This window comes from Podarcis pityusensis (assembly GCF_964106645.2).
Source record: "Podarcis pityusensis genome assembly, chromosome: 6".
Taxonomy (NCBI): Eukaryota; Metazoa; Chordata; class Lepidosauria; order Squamata; family Lacertidae; genus Podarcis; species Podarcis pityusensis.
In genome coordinates this window covers 92,749,626-92,773,658 of record NC_138030.1, presented here as the reverse complement: position 1 = coordinate 92,773,658, position 24,033 = coordinate 92,749,626, and the positions used below count along the sequence as shown (strand labels likewise).

Genomic DNA, 24,033 nt, shown 5'->3' with positions numbered 1-24,033 from the left:
GTTAGTTCTTGGTATGAGCTTTCGTGTGCAAGCACACTTCTGAAGAAGATTGGGGGAGGAATCAGCACCTTGAGCAAAAAAAAAAAAGTGTGCTTGCACACGAAAGCTCATACCAAGAACTAACTTAGTTGGTCTTAAAGGTGCTACTGGAAGGATTTTTTTTATTTTGACTATGGCAGACCAACACGGCTACCTATCTGTAACTGAAAGGAGAAGGTCGCGATCCGTTGTTTTTGTACTTCAGAACTGCTGTTTGTCTTCAACGTGTTTCCTTTGTTGCTCAGCAATGGAGCCAGGTTAGAAGTTAAAATGGAAAAAAAATAATAGAGACTTTGAAATACTAAAGTAGACGTCTGGTGTCTTCCATTACGTTTATCCATTTGTCCATTGCTGGATCAAAACCTGCGGCTTGTGGCTGGGACCCCTGGTGATGTACAAAGGGTGGACCTTCCAGTGGCCAAGCTCCACTCAACCGTCATGGCTTTTCTCAACGAATCTTGGGAACTGGAATTTATTAAGGGTACTGAGAGTTGTACCTCATCAAGCTACAGTGTTCAGAGTGGTTTAACTACCATTCCCTCTTAGCAGGGAACTCTGGGAACTGGAGCTCAGCGAGGGGAACGGGGGTCTCCTAACAACTCTCAGCACCCTTAACAAACTGCGGTGCCCACGATTCTTTGGGGGAAGCCAAGACTGCTCAAAGTGGTATGATACTGCTTTAAACATATAGTGCAGATGGAGCCAGACTCAGATGCGTTCTTCAGGGTGCCCTGTCAGCTCATCTGAAAGCCAAACCAGCTCCACCAGACTGTAAAACCCTAGCCCCCGAGCCTGTCCTTCAGTTTAAGTAACTCGTCTCATAGGAGAGAATGTGGCACTACCTTCATATTCTCAAAATGAAAGGAAGTATACAAATTCTCAGTGACAATCTACCAGTCTAAGCTCCCCCACCATTCTGTCCTGCTCCAACCTTAGGAATTCAGCCTCCTGTTGGTGTCTTCTGCTGCTGGCTCTTCTAGGTCTTTGTTTCCTATTTTTAAACTGGAAGTGTGCCACTCTGGCCCTCGGGGTGGGCAGACAACTTCCCCCTGGAACTGGAATCCTCACCATTTGTGGCCCTGACATCTACCTGGGGCTGTGGGTCCTCAGGTATCAGAGTCCTCTTCAGCCACAGAAGGGAAACTTAAGTGTGCAGCATCAACCGCTTTGAGTGTGAACCCTTTGGATAGGCTAGACTTGGTGTAAATACTAAGGGCCTGGCCTCTTCTTGCCTGAGTCAACAGAACCATACTTTTGACCAGGTCTACTTCAATTGCTGGATGCGGGTGGCGCTGTGGGTTAAACCACTGAGCTTAGGGCTTGCCGATCAGAAGGTCGGCAGTTCGAATCCCCGTGATGGGGTGAGCTCCCGTTGCTCGGTCCCTGCTCCTGCCAACCTAGCAGTTCCGAAAGCACGTCAAAGTGCAAGTAGATAAATAGGTACTGCTCCGGCGGGAAGGTAAACAGCGTTTCCGTGCGCTGCTCTGGTTCGCCAGAAGCGGCTTAGTCATGCATCTTAAACAGGTAGTGCAGACATGGGCACGTCAAGCTGTGTTGGAGAAAGCAAGTATGGCCTTCTCACCTGAGGTTTCCACAAGATCGTCAACTATGTCCTTATCGTCTTACTCCCCTTTGTACAAATTCCCACAAATCTTTCACAGGAATGATGGCTAGTGGTAACTGAAAGGGAGGATGCACAGCCTCCGGTCTGTGGGGTTGGGATGAAACAATGCTTGCAAAAAAGTGATGCATTTCTGTAGGGGATCCTTCCAAGTAATATTTTCCAAGAGGCCTCAAAGAGGGATATTAAGCTGCTTGTAGATGCCCTGCGTTCTCCCAATGACCTCTCCCAAGGTCACAGCTTCATCCTTGGAAGAGCCCATCTCAAAAGGCTCATCCTTATCAAGAAGCGTGGTTGTGCATGTCTTGTGTCTACCTTTGGTGCAAGATATGTCCCCATCATTCCAGGCCAAAATCCCACCCAGCAATTTCACAGAAACATTGGAGAGCTTCCCTCAGATTCCCAAGTCAGCCACCTCCCCATTCCTGCTGCTTCTTGCCACAGACATGCAACTTCCATTGCACGGGCCCTTTCCATCTACCACAAGTCTCCTCACATTGTGAAAGCACAAATGTGTTGTTTCCCTCTCTCTCTTTATTGTAAAGTGATTTTAAAAAAGATTTTGTAGATTAATCACAGACAACCTGCTATATCTATAGGATGGAACATTCAAAGCATCCCCCTTCTCTCTCTCCCCTTTTGTTTATTCATGCTGTGACATAACTTTCCTCTGCACATGAGATTCCTGTGTACCAAGTTCTAAGACTGACGCTGGGCAGAAAACTTGATGCACCCTAACCAAAGAATGTTTTTGAGCAATGTGCGGCTTGTCCTGCCCTGTATGAGTTGCGCCTCTCGCCCCCATGAATTCCCAACTGCCATGTGCAACACCAGAGGCATTGTATGGGTGGTATAGATGGATATTACGCAGCTCGCAAAAAGACTGGGCTGTGCAGAATTGCTGCACTGGCACCCCTCCGAAAAACTCAGAGAGCACACGCTCCCATTTTCCTTTCGGATTCATGAACTCTCCAGGTGGCCTTCAGCAAAGAACAAATTCATGAAGGAAAGTTCTATCGGGTGGTACTAGCTACAACAGCTAAATTAAATGTCTCTGGAGACCCAGAGCAACAGCAAGAGGAAGCCATCACGTCCGGTTGGTGAGCTTCCCAAAAGGAATCTGTTGCCCAATGTGAGAAGTAGAATGCTGGACTAGCTGGACTTTTTGGTTTGATCCAGCAGGGCTGTTCTTTACATTTGAATGACTGCAAAATGCTCCTTACAATCTGATGCACTACATAAATGCAAAGGCCTGGATTCACCTAGATGCCAATATCAGCAGGGGACCGCCTACAGGCTAAAGGAGCGGGAAGGGGTGGCAGTTTATTAAGCCCCAGGTGTTCCACAATATGGGGGAGGTCAAGGATTTTAGCATTTCACGTAGCATGATAAAGTACCTGCGAGGGGCACTCTGAAGTCTGATAGTTACATGTTGGCACTGTGGTATCTAGAGACCTGATGTCTTTTTTTGAAAGGCTGTGTAAACAGGGTCCTTTTGACTGCTACATGAAAAAAATACTTGCTAGCTGGCTAGTTGTTGTTGCAAGTCAGGAACCATGGCTTCCGGTCTAGAATGCAGATTTCAGTAAAGTCTTCTGGTGCCTAAGGACATTTTGCTCCTTGTTCTGGGCAGGGAAGTTGCAACAGCCAGATGTGGAATCAGGGCGACTTGCTCCTACAAGATCTACAGCAAGCCTTCCTGTAGTACCAGTGTGAGCAGAGCTTCACTTTTAGGACCAGCACACAGTTAGCTGTTGTTTTGTCTTCACAGTCTTCATCTAAAGAGTGGAAATAGGACAACAGGCGTCAGTAAGAGAGTTGCTTGATCCCTCCCTGGCCATCCCACAGGGACTGGGCTAATTTATTTCCAATATGTGGCTGACTTCAAATTTATATGGGGACCGTGGTCTTCCTTATCTCTGCAGTTCTTGGCCAACATGTACCCTTTATTCCTTTCTTTTCACTAGTTTTCGTTCGTCCTCCTCTTCCTCCTCCAATCCTTTCCTCTGGCCTTTCCTTCTGCTCATTTGTCAAGACCACCGTTCCACAAATCCTGCCATCCTGGACCCAATGTTTCACCACTGCCCCATTCTTTTCCATGCACCTGCCTACCCTGTCTCTCTCTCTGAGAGCTAAACCGGTCCTCCAATGGCAACCACAGACCCTCCTGCTTGCATCACCCTTCTGTGACATCACAGCCGGTCAGCCAATCGTTAGGAGAGCCAGTCAACGTTGCCGTTCTGCTTCTCTGCCTCACAATCCCCACGTGTATTACAAAGCAAAAATAGCTGTGACCCTTCTCTTCTCTCTCAAGACTAAGCCCGCAAGGAAATTGTCCCCCTTACCTGGGGCATCTGTGGGACACAACTGGAGCTGGCATGTCTGCTTGGCTTCAGGCTTGGAAGCTGACTCACAGCCTTGCCCCAGGACTTCTCCTTGGTAACATTTCACCTCACGAAAACGCAGGCCTGTGCCACAAGTCTTGCTGCACTACGGGAGGCAGAGGGGGGGCGGGGGGGGTTAAAAATCAAGATAACTAAATGTTCCCCAGTGGTGGGAAAGGGGGTGTCAGGGAACTGACATCGGAGCTAGAGGTGGAGGGGAGGCTCTCTAATGATGCTGGAGAAGGGCCCAGCAGGGAGAGAGGCAGCTCAGCAGATGGGGAAGCAATTCAGTGCAACACCAGGAATAAGGAGGGGCAGATGGGGGAATCGGAGAGAGGGCTCCCAGACTCTTCACCGGACACCAGCGAGGAGAGCACGGGTCCTCCGCTACCCACGCCGTCCCTGCGCAGAAGACTTCCGCGCAGAGAAAGTAGGAGGAGACTGGGCGTCAAACAACTTTTATGTTGGAAGAGGTTTAAGAAACGCCCACTGACGGATTCTGCTAGCGACTGAGGCAGCCACGAATTGAAGGGCTGTCCAGACAGAAAGGTTTAACAAGGCAACATAGCCAGGAGAGGTGGCAACTTACGCACGAGCAACCCCATACCATTATAGGGGGATACAGAGTGCAACGTTCATAGCAACAGAGGCGGCATGTCAAAAGGGATCCCCGGAGGCTGTCCTGAAATGATGGAAAGCTCTTGCCCTAAAGGGACTTGTTCTCTCGGCTGAATTTTGCAGAGCTGGCTTAAGCTGGCAAAGGGCTGTTGTAGCAAAGCAGCACTGTGAAATGTAAATTAATATTTGGAGCAGGGGTTCAGTGTGCACAGAAGCCAGGGTGGTTTGCAAGTGGGCCTGATCAAATCAAATCTGACTGTGGCCCAGGAATGACTCTAGCCCAGGGGTAGGCAACCTAAGGCCCGTGGGCCAGATGCGGCCCAATCACCTTCTGAATCCGGCCCGCGATCGGTCTGGGAATCAGCATGTTTTTACATGAGTAGAATGTGTCCTTTTATTTAAAATGCATCTCTGGGTTATTTGTGGGGCCTGCCCGGTGTTTTTACATGAAACAAATGAAATGCCGTGAAAATCCCTGCTCTTGAGTTTGTTCAAAATCATTTAAGGTTTTTAATTTCTTTATTTCCTTCTGAGGAAACTGATTAGTTCAGTGAAACGAGTTTTGTAGCCGGCATCTCGTTAAGTCTTCCTTTAATTCTGGTTAATTTTTTCCCCTTAAACTTTTTGGTTTTTGTTATTTAGTTTAACTCTATAGTCGATTACTTCTCGTTTCAGGGATTTTCACGACATCTCATTTGTTTTGTGTAATTTCTTGGTTCCGTGACTGTCTTTTTCCCCGCTGGTGTTTTTACATGAGCAGAATGTGTGCTTTTATTTAAAATGCTTCTCTGGGCTATTTGTGGGGCATAGGAATTTGTTCCATTTTAATATATATATATATATAGTCCAGTCCACCACATGGTCTGAGGGACTGTGGACCGGCCCACGGCTGAAAAAGGTTGCTGAGCCCTGATCTAGCCCCCTGCTTAAGGGTGCTCCTTTTGGTGATCTGTCAACGCTGGTGATGAACAGGATGAGGACCCGCACAGGCATGTGTGCTTCCTCATCTACCGAGTGGATGAGACCCATAGTGGGTCCATCAGTTAAGAAGGCAGTTTCTATAGGGCCTGTAGAGGGAAGTGAGGGGCAGAGGGGCTCATCTACCCTCTTTTCGCCCCCATCGTAAGCCCCACCACAGAACTACCCCCCTTCCTCTACCTGGGACCAAGAGGTGGAGAACCACCTGGAGCAGGGTCTCTTGAAGCAAGACGCCTGAACTTCTGGCTTGGGGAGAGCGTCGCAGCGCTTATCGGGGTACTCCTTGTACAGTCCATTTTCCAGCCCCACACACAGCACTGTCCGCATCTTGACGCCTCGGCCACATGTCGCATTGCACTGGAAGGGAGGAAGAGGGGTTTCATTCAGTTGTCAGCATGTTGAATGTTGCATGAGAATCTTGCACGGGGTTATGCTGGGCAGTTGCTCCATGAAATCGCCCATCAAGCTTCTGACTGACGCCAGTTACCAGCTCAAGATGTGCTCTGGCAAAGCAGGTGTTGGAAGGAAGGCAAAGGTACAGTTGCCTCTTTTAAATCTAGCACAGAGCAAAAGTTAACTTTTATTGATTCGAGACTCGATCTATTCCCATTTTCATTATGTCTACCCTTACTGCAACGGTGCAAGTTATTTTATTTTCATTATAAAATTTCCAATCCACTCCGTAAATATTTTCTTAACAATGATTTTTATCAAATCTTCCAAGTTATTACACAACTCCAATCATATATATAAGAGTGCTTTTCATTGCACATTTTCTTTTTGACTTCCCATCCCACCTTTGTTGATGTTTTTGTTTTTATTCCTCCTTAATAGCTGTACCCCACCAAGGACTCAGCTACACTGGCAAAGAAAAAAACACTTTATGTGTGTTGCTTGTGCATGTTAACACTGTGACACCAGATGGCGCTGTGGAGTTTCTTTTTTCCCCAACCCGATTTCTCATGCAAAGTTTGCAAAGCATTTAACCGAAACACTTCTTTGATGTGTCTAGATCCGTTCTCAGTAAACTAGAGGTTCTGTAGTTTTGCTTTCTGTTTTGTTTGCTTTTTTCATAGCTATACCTCTTTCTTCACTAAAAGGAAAAACGGAGCCAGTTATCTCAAGAAACATGAAATATAAACAGCAGTCTCTCTCAGCAAGCCAGTGGGCTCATGGGTAGGGCTGGCTTTGGCGGGGAGGGGGGAGGAGAGAGGATGGCAGAAAGGGAGAAATTAAAGCACATCTAATACATATTTGGACACGGGTGGCACTGTGGGTTAAACCACAGAGCCTAGGACTTGCCGATCAGAAGGTCGGTGGTTCGAATCCCCACGACGGGGTGAGCTCCTGTTGCTCGGTCCCTGCTCCTGCCAACCTAGCAGTTCGAAAGCACATCAAGTGCAAGTAGATAAATAGGTACCGCTCTGGAGGGAAGGTAAACGGTGTTTCCGTGCGCTGCTCTGGTTCGCCAGAAGCGGCTTAGTTATGTTGGCCACATGACCCAGAAGCTGTACGCTGGCTCCCTCGGCCAATAAAGCGAGATGAGTGCCGCAACCCCAGAGTCGGTTATGACTGGACCTAATGGTCAAGGGTCCCTTTCCTTTTTAATACATATTTAAAGCACATGACATCCCTCAAAGAACCCTGGGAACTTTCGTTTCCCCCTCACAGAGATACAATCCCCAGCACCCTTAACAAACCACATTTCCCAGGATTCTTTGGGGGATGTAATGTGCTTAAAATGTGTGTTAGATGTGCTTTAAATTTAAGGTGTGGCTCTGCCCAGAAAGAAATTCAGTTTTTGCTCTGGCGTGCAGCTACCCGCAATAGTTTACTCCCAAAACAATGCAGCCCTGGATAGGTGGGGCAAGCGCCTCACCTTTAGCTTAGAGGCAGGCAGATGGTTAGCAGAAAAGCAGCCTATGAGCAGCGGAGGAACCAGGCCAGCATCAGTAGCTGTACAGTGCCAGAAGGGACAACACTGACTGCAGGTGGACTGAGATCTGTGGTGACCTGCCTTCTGGCCACCTGCAGATGTGGTGGTGGTGCTTGGAGCCAAAGCCATATTGATGCCAGTGAGGTTTCTCCTTAACTATGGAAGCTACCTCAAATCCTGGTTTCAAACCTTGGTTAAGAGGTTGAGGTTGGTGAATTGGGGGCCAGGGAAGAAGTATGCAATCCCATGGCTCCCTGTCTTTGATTGTGCCATCTGATTATAAAAGGGTGGTTTATTTTTAAGGTTGCTATTTCACCCCCTACATCTTGTTTTGTAGTGTGCTGATTTTATGCAAGCTGCCTTGTGTCCTTTTATAGAAATTGGGGGGTGGGGGTTATAAGAGAAACAATGAACCCTCTGCCTTGACACCTCTGATACCCTACAAAGAGAAAGCTCAAGGGAGATCAGAAGCAGAAGGCAAACCTTTTTTGGGTGGTGTTGGCAAGGGCATCCTGTTCGTATGGAGGGCGTGACCAAGCGCGGACTCACCTGGTCCCATTCCTGCTTAACCCAATGCGCAGGGCAGTTCTTATCTCCACAGGGGTAGATTGCTAGAGGCTTGGTGTTGGGGTTGCACAGGGAGTCGGAGATCACCTTCCCCTCCAAATTGCGACATGTGACAAAGCGGCTCATTCGTCCCTCACCACACAAACCTGAGCACTTGGAAAACAAAGAGGCCTTTCAAGGTAACAGCGGCTGAGCATCAGTCTCTAATCAGGAAGGCATTTGGGGCATCTGTAAGACTTTGGACACATTTATGGTACAAGTGTATTCCATGCAGCCACAAGTAATATGGACGGGATGCAGAAACTGCCTTCTTATTTTTTTATATTTTTTTTTAAAGTACCTAACTAAAGTTACCAGATGTCCCCGTTTCCTGGGGACGGTCCCCAGATTTACAAATCAGTCCCCATACAAAATCCATTGAAGTTGAAAAGTATCCCTGGATTAATTGAAAAAAATCTGGTAACCTTAACCTAGACCTCACAATTGCAGAATAATTTCTAAAAATATGCATGCAGGGTCTGATCCAGGTACAGGACTCCCAGGCTAAGAAGATCGTATTACATGAGCACTGTTCCACAGCATTTGATATTTTCATTTACATACAATCATTCAAAATAAGATGGGTTTATGAAGCAATTCTATATCCTCCCACCACGCTGACGAAGAATTCTGCGAAACAGTAGTCAATATTCGGAATCACTGTTCAGTGTTGGACATCATATTTGCTAAATACACAAAGCTTCACAGCTTGTCTTTCATCGTAGAAAGTCTGGTACCTCGCTTCATTTAAAGATTTTCAGTATGGGATCACCCTTTCCGCTCAGGAAAGCGACCTAATATTCCCAAAGTGATTAACATCGCAAACAATTTATGTCAGCTCAGGGTCAACATGCATGCCTTCCTAACAGAGTCGTCTGTCCCGGGCAGCAGAATTTAAGTATGGTTTAAAAAAAAACAAATGGTAACTAATTTATTCACAGTATAGTTTATTGTGGGGAGGGGAAGTTGGGTTGTTGTTGTTTTTTGCATCAGATGTTGAAATAATAACAATATTAAATAATAATAACAAGAACAATTATTATTACTATTTCTATTACTATTATTATTATTATTATTATTATTATTATTATTATTATTTCTACCACACCCAAGATTTCATTTTGTACTGGTTTGAAGGAATTCTATAAAGATTGTCTGTTGCATATGTACATGGTCATCGTGTTGCCTAGACATTGCTGACGAAGCTTCCCAGAAAGACAGTTGTTCTGCTTCTGCCAAACTTGCCCCAAAACGTATACAGAAAAAAGATGAAAGCATACTCTCATTCCAGGGAGGCAGCAAGTCTGATCGGGTACTGAGTTTGTGACACGCTGGGATCCTTTGCTAGCCTATTTTCTTGGTTATGAAAGTATGCAGCAAAGAGACAGGAATTGGTATGAGTCTCCTGCTGCCCACCTCAAAACCCACAGGCTCCACACGGATGACAGACCTGTCACCTCCATGCCCTCTTAATCTGATCCTCTAAGATGGGGAGGGGAGAGGAGGAGAAAATAGAAAGAATGTTCTGTGACTCACCGGCCCCCAGTCAGAGGCAGTCCAATGCCAGTCACAGGGGGGGCCTGAGCATTCCCGCTCACCGACAGGCCTCAATGACTCACTGCACAGATTGGGCTCCACAGAGCAGCGAACCTCTCTCTTCATTGTCCCCGGGCCACCACATCGAGCAGAACACTATAAAGATGGGAACAGGATGATATGGGACAGGGAAAATGAAAAACAGCGTCAAGGATGCAAGCCCCAAGGAGGCAATTATTCTTCTGTGGACAAGCTTGTTCCTTCATAAACAGTATGGGATCACCCTTTCCGCTCAGGAAAGCGACCTAATATTCCCAAAGTGATTAACATCGCAAACAATTTATGTCAGCTCAGGGTCAACATGCATGCCTTCCTAACAGAGTCGTCTGTCCCGGGCAGCAGAATTTAAGTATGGTTTAAAAAAAACAAATGGTAACTAATTTATTCACAGTATAGTTTATTGTGGGGAGGGGAAGTTGGGTTGTTGTTGTTTTTTGCATCAGATGTTGAAATAATAACAATATTAAATAATAATAACAAGAACAATTATTATTACTATTTCTATTACTATTATTATTATTATTATTATTATTTCTACCACACCCATCTAGCTGGGTTTCCCCAGCCACTCTGGGCGGCTTCCAACAGGAGGTTAAATACATTAAAACATCATTCTAGTTACAGGTAGGTAGCTGTGTTGGTCTGCCGTAGTCCAATAAATAAATAAATAAATTCCTTCCAGTAGCATCTTAGAGACCAACTAAGTTTGTTATTGGTATGAGCTTTCGTGTGCATGCACATGTATATCTGAAGAAGTGTGCATGCACACAAAAGCTCATACCAATAACAAACTTACTGATAGTTGGTCTCTAAGGTGCTACATGAAGGGGTTTTTTTATTTTATTAAAACATCAGTCATTAAAAACTTCCCTAAACAGGGTTGCCTTCAGATGTCTTCTAAATGTCAGGTAGTTGTTTATTTCTTTGACATCTGATGGGAAGGTGTTCCACAGGGCAGGCGCCACCACCGAGAAGGCCCTCTGCCTGGTTCCCTGTAACTTCGCTTCTCGCAGTGAGGGAACCGCCAGAAGGCCCTTGGAACAGGACCTCAGCGTCCAGGTTGAATGATGGGGGTGTAGGTGCTCTTTCAGGTATACAGGACCGAGGCCGTTTAGGGCTGTTTAGGGCCAGAACATTTGGGTCTGGCCTTGCTTACATGAACTGGTACCATACTCCCTCCGTTTCATGCACTGAGGCTGAAACTCGTCTTGGAAATGACCCCCTCTGCTGTGGAAAGTTTCACCATTTCCACAAGGAGATTATGCCATGCAAAAATCTTAGCATGTGAAATGTGAGGGTACCACTGGAGTGATAAAGGTAGGGTGTCACTCAGTGCAAGGCGCCAAGGTGGGGTTTGTGTGTGTCCCAACCATTGCAGCCAGTCTCCAGCACTTTGCGCCCATTAGCACTCTGGATCCTCACACGAGACCTTCAGAAATGTGTGTCCTCCAGCCTAGAATTCCAGCCCAAAGGAATCCAGAGAACTGCTAGGTGGGCAGGAGCAGGGACCGAGTAACGGGAGCTCACTCTGTTGCGGGGATTCGAACTGCCAACCTTCTGATCGGCAAGTCCTAGGCTCTGTGGTTTAACCCACAGCGCCACCCACGTCCCTTAAGATGAAGGTAATCAGAGTTAAAACATCACAATTCCCTTCTTTTGCTCCCCAAGTGCCTAAAAAGGACATTTGTCTTTGCGCTTGCAGAGAGGCTCGCTTAGCTATTTCCCCCGGCCCATGCTGTCAACCTTTTTTTGCTGCACTTGCCAAAGAACCACATACCTCAGACCACTCTGACAGCTCCCACTGTGGCCCGCAAGCTTTGTTCTTGCATGATTTCCGCTCCATGGGCCTGGCTAGCCCAGCCGACTCGCACATGTCATCGTAAACAGAGCTGTCAAAGCCCGGAGCCAGCATCTTCCAGCAGCGCACCGTTCGGTACTGATAGCCTTCGCTACAGGTCCTGGAACACTCGCTCCACCGGCTGGTCTCCCACCTCCAGGCAGGCGCCAATGGCGAGAGAGAAGAGAGAGCAACCATGGCTTAGTCTGAGGGAACTTAGAAGGTCAGAGCAGTAGAATTACCCGAGTCAAGAGGGAGAAAACAGAAGAGGCTTCCAAGCTTCCTAACTGCATGAGGCTCTATAACAGGGGTCGGCAAGGCTTACCGGGCATGGGCCGGATCACTCCCGCAGAGATCCTCCGTGGGCCGGACTGGCGCAGCGTGATGCCAGAAATCATGTCTGCACGTCTGCGGTGCTGGAAATCGCTTCTGCGCATGCCCAGACGCTGAAAATCATGCCTGCACAGAAGCAATTTCCAGAGCCACGGAAGAGAGCCCCCGTGCCAAGCTGCGCCAATTTAGCGCAGCACGCGGAGACTCGCAGAGCAGGCAGCTCGGTTCGGGGGCGGCTCAGGGGCTGGTTAACCGGCCCCCATGGGCCGCTTCCGGTCCGTGGGCCTTAGATTGCCAACCCCTGATTTATAACCACACAAGAGTGAAATGCATTTCCCACTAAAAATATCAACTCTACAATTCATTATACAGTGGTACCTCGGGATGTGAACGGGATCCATTCCGGAGCCCCGTTCACATCCTGAATAGAACATAAGATGCGACTGCACATTTGTGCATGCACGGGTCACGTTTTGCCGCTTCTGCGCATGTGCGTGACGTCATTTTCAGCGTCTGTGCATAAGCGAGCGGTGAAACCCGGAAGTAACGTGCTCCGTTACTTCCGGGTTGCCGCGGAGCGTAACTTGAAAACGCTCGACCTGAAGCACATTCAACCCGAGGTATGACTGTATATCATTTCCCAGTAAGCTTTAACCTTACTGCAAGATCAACACATATGATAAAAAGAACCTTCTTTTTACATAATGAATTGAAAAGGATGTTCAAAATAACGTTGTTGTTTTTTAAAAAAAATCCAGAAGCTTTTCTTTTGGGAATTATAGGGACAGAACTACCCAAATTGTATAGAAATTTATTTAGGTAAGCTACCACAGCAGCAAGAATGCTACTCACCCCAAAGTGGAAAGAAGCAGAAGTCCCAGCAAAGGAAGAATGGATACAAAAACTTACGGAATATGCAAAAAACTTACCGGAAGAACAAGAAATCAAGATAACAAACTTTTTATAAAAGAATGTAAATGGTTTATTGAACATTTACATATAAATTTCAAACAGATAAAAGCATTGGCAGGATTATTGCAATAACCTGCAGTTTCATAAAAGTATATATTTAAAGTAGATAATTAAATGAATTTGGATATGCAGAAGATATTTAAAAATAAATTAAAGAACTGCAGAAAGAGGGGGAAGGAAGTCAAGCTTAGAAATTTAAAATTGATTGTAAAACTAATAAAATGTATTAACTTGAAAAGTATAAATATAAATTTTATATATATAAACTCTGCAAGCTTATTTTGGTTTACCAATTAAGTAAGAAACCACAAAGCAGACCCGTTATAATAAGTCCTGCAGTTGTTTATAATTTCCCCAGCATTTTGTAAAGGAAGACAGAAGAACATTACAGTTAACCACCTTCCACCAGCCTCAAACTACAGATTTCATATTCTGGTTCAGGATTAAGATTGCACACGTACAATTCCACCCCAGTCCCGTTCTGGGAACTGGCTCCTTTCACTCACCTAGGCTGGCAGTCTCTGCCTGTGCAAAACTCATGGGTGGGCTCAGGGCGCGTCACGGCGTCACAATACGCTTCTTCCACTTCCACGCCGTCATAGCGGACGCACATGGCGTAGGAGCTGCTGATCCCTGGGTGGACAACCAAAAGTGCTTCTTTTTAGTCCCTGTTTGTTAAATGGCCCCTAGCAGCTTACCTGACAGCTGCTAAGCAGCCTAAGCGACTGATCTTTTCCCACTGCCGCAACCACCACTTTTGCAGATCTCATCTGATGGGAGAAGATGGCCTTGCTTCCACAGGAAGATCCTCATCCGGTCCCCACAATGCCCATCTTTCCAGAGGGACTTTGTAGACCTCTGTTTTCCAGAGTAGATCCAGAAACACGGGAGGGCAAGCTACTCGTGTTTCCCTTCTCATCTCTTCCTTGGAAGACATGAAGGGGCTCTGAGCAGCAGAGCTGGACAGCATCTTAAAGCTGCACAGTTAATGCTGGGATATGAATAAAGAATCAAGGCTGTGCAATGAACAATTATGTGATTAAATTTAATGAGTATCAATTAATTAAAAAATACGGTAGTTTATTGCCCATGTGCACTGTGGCAGGTTAAATGCTCCAGGGCAGCTAGAGAACAAACGTGCTAAAAAGTCAGTCATTGTGCCATATGGATGCACAGAGTGGCTTAGAACGGGGAAGGGATGCAGGTCACGTGTAGGAAGGTCCACGTTCAGCCACCACCAACCCCAGGGACAGGGCAGCAGGGAGGTCCAGCGCCGAGGGCCTTCTGGTGGTTCCCTGACTGCGAGAAACAAAGCTACAGGGAACCAGGCAGAGGGCCTTCTCGGTAGTGGCACCCGCCCTATGGAATGTCCTCCCACCAGATGTCAAAGAGATAAACAACTACCTGATATTTAGAAGACCTCTGAAGGCAGCAGCCCTGTTCAGGGAAGTTTTTAATGTGTGACATTTTGATGTATTTTTAATCCTTGTTGGAAGCTGCCCAGAGTGGCTAGGGAAACGCAGCCAGATGGGCGGGGTACAAATAAGAAATTATTATTATTATTATTATTATTATTATTATTAGGCAGCACTGCCTGTCCATGCAAGCAGCAGTAGACTAAATGGACCAATTGGTTGTGCTAGGAAGGGCTGATGGGAGTTGTAGTCCAAGACAGCTGGAGGGGCACCAACTTGTGAGGGGCTGCTCCATGCAGAATTTGTGGCTGAAGAGTTAAGAATGCAGAGGTGAAGTAAACAGTCAACGGATACCTGAATGAATAGCAGATGCATTGCTGTCAACCTACAATACCAGACTTATTTCTAGAGAAGATCTCTCTGGGTGCTAGGAAACGAGGCACATTTAAGCAGAAGATTGGGTCCCTCGCAAGAATTGCTCTCGAAAACCATCACCTTCGCAGCAAAGCTACCTGACGTGCACGTTGAGCTGCAAGGGGCGTAGGCCGATACCTTCCAGCGATACATGTCAGCCAGGCTGATGTCGTCGTGGCCGAGGGGATTCAGCTCAAAGTCGTTGCTGCAGGGAAAAAGGAGCTTGCATGAACTCACAGGTGGACTGTCTACTCTGGGAAGGAAAGGCCATCCTTTCTGAGGGGACTAGGAAAGGAGCCCAGGTATGAATGCAGTCGTTGCTCCCCCAGAGTCTGGTGAATACCAAATCTGACGCATATCAAAACTCAAGTGCTGGTGGCCTGTCAAGCATGCCATTCTTTAGGCCAGTAATTCCCAAAGCATAGACTCAGACAAATTAGCATGCCACAAGGAAGGCATAAATAGTAATAAGAAGAAGAGTTTGGATTTGCTATCCTGCTTTATCACTACCCTAAGGAGTCTCAAAGCGGCTAACATTCTCCTTTCCCTTCATTCCCCACAACAAACACTCTGTGAGGTGAGTGGGGCTGAGAGACTTCAGAGAAGTGTGACTAGCCCAAGCACTAGCCCTAGCAGCTGCATGTGGGGGAGCGGGGAAGCGAACCCGGTTCACCAGATTACGAGTCCACTGCGTAAGCAAAAGAGGCTGCCCACTGTGCCCCTAGGTGGGTCCCTGCTCTGGCTTTGCGGTCTTCCCATCGGCCTTCACTGTGACCCACAGAACTATCGTTGATGGGTGGGTAGCCCATCTGAATCCTGGGGTTTGGGGTAAGACTGAAGTCAACATGCTGGTGTTTTTTGTCAGCCATTCAGATGGAGAAGCTGAGAGGAAACCATGGTCTCCCACCCTGGCGGAGGTGCTCTGCTGGGAGTTCATATGACACCTATCTTCTGTGGGATGTGAAACACAAGAGCAGTCAAGTACACCATTCCTAGAGTGAACATGTTTACACATGGGGAGGAATGTTTGTCCAGCCAGCAGGTAAACTTCCTGTTTCCTTCTGGGCTGGGACAGACTTCCTCTGCATGTGACTGGAGGTGGGTGTGGCCTCACCTGTGCAGGTAATGACAAAAGCACAAGGCAGGGCAGCCATCTCTCTCTCTTTGACTACATGCATCGAAGAAACAACATCTACTGAGCCAAAGATGCCCTCTTGGCTTCCAGCCAAGAGAGGACAAAGGGACTGTCTTCTTATGAGATAGATTCCAAGTGTATGTTACTTCATTAAGCTAAGTCTGCCTTCTGGGATCTGATTGTGAACAGAATGTGAGTAAACTCTTTTTATACTTTTGTAAAAGACTGTGTCGTCTCTTATATTTTATGAGGGAATAAGGGGAAAATACCAGAACAGTTATTATAGAGGCTTTAGCAAGCCTGAGCAAACGCAGCCCCTGCAAAGCTTAAAATTAAGGGGAATGTTACTCTGCTGAAATTGTGGAACTTGTTAACACAAGTTGGATAAGGATATAATCAGACAATATATCCACTCCTGCATCCCTGAACATTCCCACATCTTCCCCCTAAGAGGACATTTGGTCCTTGGCTCCAGGAAACGTTAGTTTTACTTGCCTTTCAGTCCCAGGAGCCTGAAGAGGTTCTGACAGGAGTTTGCTCCCCAAACCGGCCTGAACGCTGGTGCTGGAACTAGGCTTGGACGGCATCGCCACGGCCGTATCGTTCGCTGCGTCGTCCACCGCATGCGCTTCCGCATTCGCCTCCTCCAGAAAGTTCTTTTTTGCAGGTGGCTTGTGCAGCCCTTCGGACCAGTCGACCAAAGGTTCGCCCCAAAAGCCCACCGTCGAGTTCTTCCTCCCCAGCTTGATCGCTAGGTAATGCAATTCCCTGCAAAAAGCAGCGTTCTGGGGGTCCTGGAGACACAGTTTCCTGAAGAGACGTAGCCTGGACGGCCCCATCCTGCTGGCCTCCTGGAGCTCAGGCCTCGGTGCACCGTGGGGAATCGCTGTGCTGATTGTGAGGTGATTGAGTCTGAGGGCTTAAAGAAAACACAGGATAGCGACCAATCCAGTTTAAGGCATTTGTTCCTCAAGGGACATGGGACAAAACTCATTTCCCCTCTTATGCTCACAAGACAAATCTCCTGGTGTGATTTGGCACGTGGGCAGTGCAATCTAGCATCTGGTAGAAAGTTTAAACAGGACACACTTTCGGTGCTTTAAAAAAAATGAGTTTCCAGCCCTCATAATTTCAGAGTTGTCACAACTACAGAATTTTAACGTTCAGGGTTTAGGGATGATTTCAGATTTTGGCAAGCAGGTGTGTGCGTAGGGTTGCCATGTGTCCTCTTTTTCCAGGACACGTCCTCCTTTTCAAGACACATAAAACAAGTGTCATCCTAGCGATCCATAGTTAAAAGTCAGCAAATGTGTTCCCTCCCTTTTTTTGCTCTTCAAAATGCGGCAACCCTAAATCTCAATGTTTGAATTTCCAAAAAATTTAAATTCTCATAATAGCTATTAGCTATTCTGGCTTTGCACATTGTCCCTTACAGCCCTTCATCAAACCACAATTGTCCCCTTACCACAACACAGCTTATTATTATTATTATTATTATTATTATTATTATTATTAATTGAATTTATATGCCACCCTATACCCAGAGGTCTCGGGGCAGTTCACAGAACAAAATCAAAATATAAAACCACAAAATAAATAATAAAATAAAAACAACACCCAAATAATCCCCCCCCCAAAAAACCCCACATTTTAAAAGGGCGTAGGATGTCAATTGAATCAACCAAAGGCCTGGTTAAAAGGGAATGGTTTTGCCTGGCACCTAAAGGTGTATAACAACAGCGCCAGGCGAACTTCCCTGGGGAGAGCATTCCACAGAGAGGGAGCCACTGCAGAGAAGGCCCCGTTCTCGTGTTGTCCCCCTCCAGACTTCTTGAGGAGGCGGCACATGAAGAAGGGCCTCAAAAGATGATCTCAGGGTCCAGGTAGGTTGATATGGAAACCAAGCAAACCCACAACGATTATTTACTTCCTCCCCATCCCCCGCAGAAGGCTCGGGATATATGGGACAGGAATAAGGCATTACATAACTAAGAATAGCAATGCAAAAAAGCACAGGTAGGCAGGACTGGGAGGGCATGACTACCCTGCCCCACCCCACCCCACGCTTCATGTGGGGGCAGAAGGAATCCAACACCACAAATATAGTGGCAAGAAAATATACCAACCCAGATCTGTTTCTATCTTTTCGTCATCACCTGCTCCGTTGGTGTGGTAGACCTGTTGGACTTGGAAACCAAACTTTTCATCCTCTGCCCCATGCTTCCAGCCCCAGTCCTTGCCTTGAGCAGTTGAGTTGAATGGGAAGAAGCCCTGGCTTTTGAAGGCCACCCCTCCGTGCTCCTCCCCCCGTGGGAAAGGTTCCCCGACGTCATCCGGCGCGAGAGATAACCAAGTGGCGTTGAAATCTTGGGAAATGGGCGGGACGGCGTCCTGGCGATTGTGGCTGGGCTCCGGCAAGTGAAGGTACAGCGTTGGCATCTTGATGGCGGGGGGAACGGTTTGAAGAGCCGGAGACAGCGCCCTGGGCACTGTGTAGTCGTAGGTCACATGGGGGACTTTCCCATTGAAGTTATAGTACTGGGTTCAACAAGGAAAAGGAAAAATCAAAGGGAAATAAAATTAGTCCTTCGGCACTAGCACTTGGGCATAATAATAATAATAATAATAATAATAATAATAATAATAATTCATTATTTATACCCTTCCCATCTGGCTGGGTTTCCCCAGCCACTCTGGGTGACTTCCAACTGAATATTAAAAACAATACAGAGTCAGACATTAAAAACTTCCCTAAACAGGGCCGCCTTCAGTTGTCTTTTAAAAGTAAAATAGTTGTTTATTGCCTTGACATCTGCTTGGAGGGCGTTCCACAGGGCAGGCGCCACTACCGAGAAGGCCCTCAGCCTGGTTCCCTGTAGCCTCACTTCTCGCAGCGAGGGAACCGCCAGAAGGCCCTCGGAGCTGGGCCTCAGTGTCCGGGCTGGAAGATGGGGATGGAGACGCTCCTTCAGGTATACTGGGCGGAGGCCATTTAGGGATTTAAAGGTCAACACCAACACTTTTAATTGTGCTCGGAAATGTACTGGGAACCAATGAAGCTCTTTCAGGACCGGTGTTATATGGTCTCGGCGGCCACCAATCTAGCTGATTCAGTCCACATGAAGGTAATGTCATGGACCGATGGGATATAGAGGAATGGTGGGAGAAACTAGCTGGGGAACCACCAAGGGAAGAAGGCTCAGAGCCCAGGGATTGGTGGTGGGACAACAGTGAGTGGTCAGAGGGAGAAGACTCGGAAGATGAGGTATCAGAAGCTGAAGGAGTAACAGGGCTCAGTGAGCAGGAAGAGTCTGTGGCAGACTGTTTCCAGAAGCAGAAGCAGGGGAGCAGGAGGCAGAGATGAGTCAGCCTGGTGAAGAGTCACAAGTCTCTCCCCTTCCTGCTGCAACCGGCTCCCCGCCCCACATTGTCTCACAGAACCAGAAGCGGGCTGAAACGGGCGGAGCAGCAACAAGCTACATACAGGTGCAGTCTCTGATTGCTTGGGAAAAGCCCTGGAGAGGAGGGGACGAGCCCAGGACTTTCAGTCTCAGCAACTGATCTATGGGGCAAAGGTACTCCACCAAGTCTGTGCACATCGTGTTCTTGCTAATAATTCCAACTTGCACAGCGTGATTAACTGCCACCTCGCTCCTGACATCTAATGCGATTTGAGAACTTTGCCTCAACCCACTGTTGCGGATCAGGCCCCCAAGCCCCCTTTAACTTTGCGCTCCCATTCTTGGGGCTCACACAAGGAGCAAGAAAGCAATCTTTTTGTAGCCTCCATCTCTTACCATGGCGTTGAGAGATTGGTTGGTAGGCCCCTGTGCAATAATGTACTCCAGGCCGTCGGCGTGCAGGCTGGAAGGCCGGCGGTATTTGAACACAGTGCCAGCTACTCGGAAGTTCTGTGGGTTGTCGATAGCCGAATTCCCATTGAAGAAGAAGCGCCCAGTTTCATCCGCTAGCGCTAGCAAGGAGACAGAGAGGGGATGAAAGACAAAGGAATCTTCCTTGCAGGTGCTTGCAGGGGCTAGGGCACAAGCCTATTGCATCCTTCTCAGCTGCCCTCCAGCTGCAGGGCACCAGGGTGCTGTGATGTGCCCCCCCAAAAAACTGTGCCCAGGGCGATGGCCCCCTCAGCCCCCCTCCCTCCATGCTATGCCGCTGGATAGAGGCTCTCCCAAGTTTTCAGATCTCAGGACAAGCCCTGAATGTGCTAGAGATTACAAAAAGTGTAACTCAATGGTAGCATTTCGGGGCATGTGCCCTACTACTTTTGTTAAAATATTGTACCAATATTTGTTATATCTGCCATGTGCCCAGGAGTGGGAACCATCAGAGTAGAGGGATTGGGTGTACTCCACAAATGTATCTTAGATTTATTTCCCTCCTCCTTCCCCTAGACATAATCTAGGTTAAATAGGAAAGGGATTTAAAAAACAAAAAGTCAATGCATGCGTTGAGAGAGTTTTATTAAGATGTCCCTCTAACTAAAAACTTGCTTGGTCAGAACCAATTCATTTGTTTAATAGTTCTTGATAAAAGGCACTGTAATTTTAAGGCTTTCCTCTTCTTTGACGCCACTGAAGCTGAAATCAAGGGATAGCATTTACTCTGAATAGATTGGTCAAGAACAAAAAAGTCCTCTCCTGAATGCTCTTTAAGGCTTGCATGCAGTAATTAAGTCAGTTAAGCACTCTCCTTGCTGTGCTGCGGGACAAATTACCCCAGTGGAGGATTTCTGTCCATCGCTTACCTAGGATGTTCTCTGTTTTCCTCCGCTCTATAATGAGGATGTCTGTAGCACCAGCGGGGATGTTGGTGATGAACACATAGCCTAGGAAACAGGAACCAAAGACAAAACAGAAAAGCAAAATCAGGGGAACTGGCATTGCTCCATGAAGCAGTTTCTATGTTTCCACTAGGTCACAGGTGTTAATTTAGTTGAGTGTGTCTGGACCATTGCACACATTGCACAGAGGCAAACCCAGGTTTGCCAAAGACTAGATGCTCAATAAGGCACTGCAACCAGTGACTGAACAGCGGTACCTGTAGAATATACATTTTTCATGCATTCCTTTTTTAGTTGTAGATTTAGTTTAGCTGTATATTTAGACCATCTGAGGTGTATGTCTGCCTCGGCCCAGTATACCTGAAGGAGCGTCTCCACCTCCATTGTTCAGCCCGGATACTGAGGTCCAGCGCCAAGGGCCTTCTGGCGGTTCCCTCACTGCGAGAAGCAAAGTTACAGGGAACCAGGCAGAGGGCCTTCTTGGTAGTGGCGCCCACCCTGTGGAATGCCCTCCCATCAGATGTCAAGGAAATAAACAACTATCTGACTTTTAGAAGACACCTGAAGGCAACCCTGTATTGGGAAATTTTTAATGTCTAACATTTTACAATTTCTTATGTGCTGTAAGAAGCCCAGAGTGGCTAGGGAAACCCAGCCAGATGAGCGGGGTATAAATAACAAAATTATTATTATTATTATTGTCATGTGCATGGTGAAAGAGAGTGGGGAGGCCATTTCTCCACCATGAGAGGGTCCAACATAATGTATGAACTGGGCGTGAGCCTAAGTTACTGGGTAAATCTGCTAAGGTGTTCTATTCCAGGGATTCTAATTCATGAGCCTTCTAGAATGTGCATATATGAAACATAGGAGGCTTGCAAAGCACAGATAATAAATAGGTAAGGGTAAAGGACCCCGGAATGGTTAAGTCTAGTCAAATTTGACAATGCGGTGCGGTGCTCATCTCTGCTTTCAGGCCGAGGGAGCCAGCGTTTGACCGCGGACAGCTTTCCAGGTCAAGTGGCCAGCATGACTAAACTGCAATGAGTGCCAGAGCTCACAGAAACGCCGTTTACCTTCCTGCTGCAGCAGGACCTATTTATCTGCTTGCACTGGCATGCTTTCGAACTGCTAGTTTGGAGGAGCTGGGACAGAGCAACGGGAGCTCACCCCGTCGCGGGGATTTGAACCGCCGACCTTCTGATCGGCAAGCTCAAGAGGCTCAGTGGTTTAGACCACAGTGCCACCCACAAATTAATAATAATAATAATAATAATAATAATAATAATAATAATAATAAACTGACCCTCAGCTGAAAATTGTTTCAGCTTTAGCTGCCATAGATATGCATATTAATATTAATATTGGGGGGATGGGAATAGGGACAAAGACTATAGAAAATGCTGATGAGTTGATTGAAAGGTGTAACATTTCTATATCTTGACTATATGGCTGTCCCAGCTAAACTTTTGGAGAGTATGCACCTTGAGGTGGATAATTTCAGAAAAGCAAGGGTCACCTCTCAGTGGCAGAGCAGGTATTTTGCATGCATAAGATCTCAGGCACCTGTAGTTTGCAAGTCAGGGAAAAACCTTTGCTTGACTTCACAGAGAGCCTCTGCCGGCCAGAGTGGATAATATGTATTGTGCTGGATGGGTGACTGGCCCAACATAACAGAGGGAAGCAACCTATCTATTCTTCATTGCACATCTCCCTAGGATCCTGATTCCCAGTTAGCCCCTTCCTCTTTTTCCTGTGGAATGTTTCCTGGCATCCAGCATGCAGCCCAGAGACCTCGCTTATTGCAGGGATTTGAAAATAAGTGAATACTTATCCTTCAACAGCCTGCACAAGATACCACTGCCTGCAACTGGAGAAACCCTACCAAGAACCCAGAAACAACACAGCACTTTGGGTCTTGAGGCACCAGACCTTCCTGAGCTTTCTGAACAAGTGCAAGCTGGCTGAGGATGTGGGAAGAGGGATTCCAGCCTGGAAATAGGGCGATATGCCCTCAATATAGATTGTTGGGAGGTGTGATTTTATTTATACGGCTTCTGTGTTGTTTCTGGGTTCTTGGTGTGTGCCTTCATTTATAAAGGCAAAACAATTTTGTGTGCCTTCCTTTATAAAGGCAAGACACTTATTGCAAAGCATTGGAAGACAGAAGACCTACCCACACCGGAAGAATGGCAGATGAAAATGATGGACTACATGGAATTGGCGGAAATGACTGGCAGAATCCGAGACCAGGGAGAAGAGTCAGTGGAAGAAGATTGGAAGAAATTTAAAGTTTATTTACAGAAATATTGCAAAATTAATGAATGTTAGAATGATGTTGGATTGAAGTTAAGTGGTTTCTAGCTGTAATGGTATAAAAGAATATGGAAAAATTGGATTTTCAATACGTAAAAACTTAATGCTATAATATATTAAGATTAAAGATCAGGATAAAATAAGGAGGGAAAGGAATTGCGGAACTAATAAATTGAACTGGAATACAAAAAAGGGAGGCATGAGGAGGTCCGGGAAACAAGTAAATGAAAGATAAGTGATGAAAAGATGGAATTGTTTTTAACTGTTTTTTTTTGTATTTTGTATTTTTCTTTTTTCTATTTTTCTTTTCTTTTTTATCTATGTAACCTCTTTTTGAAACTTTAATAAATATCATATAAATATATATATATATATAAAGGCAAAACAATTTGGATCTGTGCTTTATTTTAACACAGAAATAAATGTCGCTGTGCACAAGGAACAGTACTCTACCCCCATCTGGTGTTAAAATAAAAAAAATCCTTCCAGTAGCACCTTTAAGACCAACTAAGTTAGTTCTTGGTATGAGCTTTCGTGTGCAAGCACACTTCTTCAGATACACTGAAACAGAAGTTGCCAGACCAACCTCACCAAGAAACCCATCTGGTGTTGTGATGATTATTGGAAGAGTCACCGATTTGTGAGCCTGACTGAACAAACAGCCCCAGCTGTCTGTGTTTAAAGGACAAGGGAGGGGGGCAATTTCCTGGTTTCTGTGATTCCACTTCTGCAGAGGTCACTATCTCCTGCAGAATCTGGAGTCCTCCATTTCATCTGTCTCTAATGTTTCCCAGTCCACTCAGAGGGAAAGAAAGACACAGGTAGGATATCGTGCCCACGCAACATTGCTTCACTTCTATGTAGTGCTTTCTAACCAGCCTTCTGGCTATCCCATGCCTCCGCTCCAAATTGTCCTTCACTTCCTTTCCTGCTGATTCTCATAAACTCTTTCACACTTACACAAAAATCTCACGTTTGGCAAAAGCACAAACACGTGGTGCAGAGTAAAGTCTGTGTGTTTGCAACAAGATCTTA

General features: G+C 46.5%; 1 protein-coding gene across 2 annotated transcripts in view; it reads right to left on the bottom strand.

The window, feature by feature from the left end:
- Positions 1–2,185: 2,185 nt before the first annotated feature.
- The window catches only part of LOC308480503 (ADAMTS-like protein 2), a 38,617-nt gene continuing 16,769 nt past the window's right edge, over positions 2,186–24,033 (bottom strand). For both annotated transcript variants that reach the window (XM_081012115.1, XM_081012116.1), the window contains exons 7-18: positions 20,647–20,727; positions 19,682–19,857; positions 18,011–18,422; positions 16,380–16,803; positions 14,848–14,954; positions 13,427–13,553; positions 11,556–11,769; positions 9,719–9,874; positions 8,126–8,296; positions 5,821–5,997; positions 4,006–4,150; positions 2,186–3,438 (exon numbers count right to left, since the gene is read on the bottom strand). In XM_081012115.1, the coding sequence (XP_080868241.1) occupies positions 3,320–3,438; positions 4,006–4,150; positions 5,821–5,997; positions 8,126–8,296; positions 9,719–9,874; positions 11,556–11,769; positions 13,427–13,553; positions 14,848–14,954; positions 16,380–16,803; positions 18,011–18,422; positions 19,682–19,857; positions 20,647–20,727 (2,309 nt within the window). In that variant the 3' untranslated portion in view covers positions 2,186–3,319. The remainder of the gene's footprint in view (positions 3,439–4,005; positions 4,151–5,820; positions 5,998–8,125; positions 8,297–9,718; positions 9,875–11,555; positions 11,770–13,426; positions 13,554–14,847; positions 14,955–16,379; positions 16,804–18,010; positions 18,423–19,681; positions 19,858–20,646; positions 20,728–24,033) is intronic.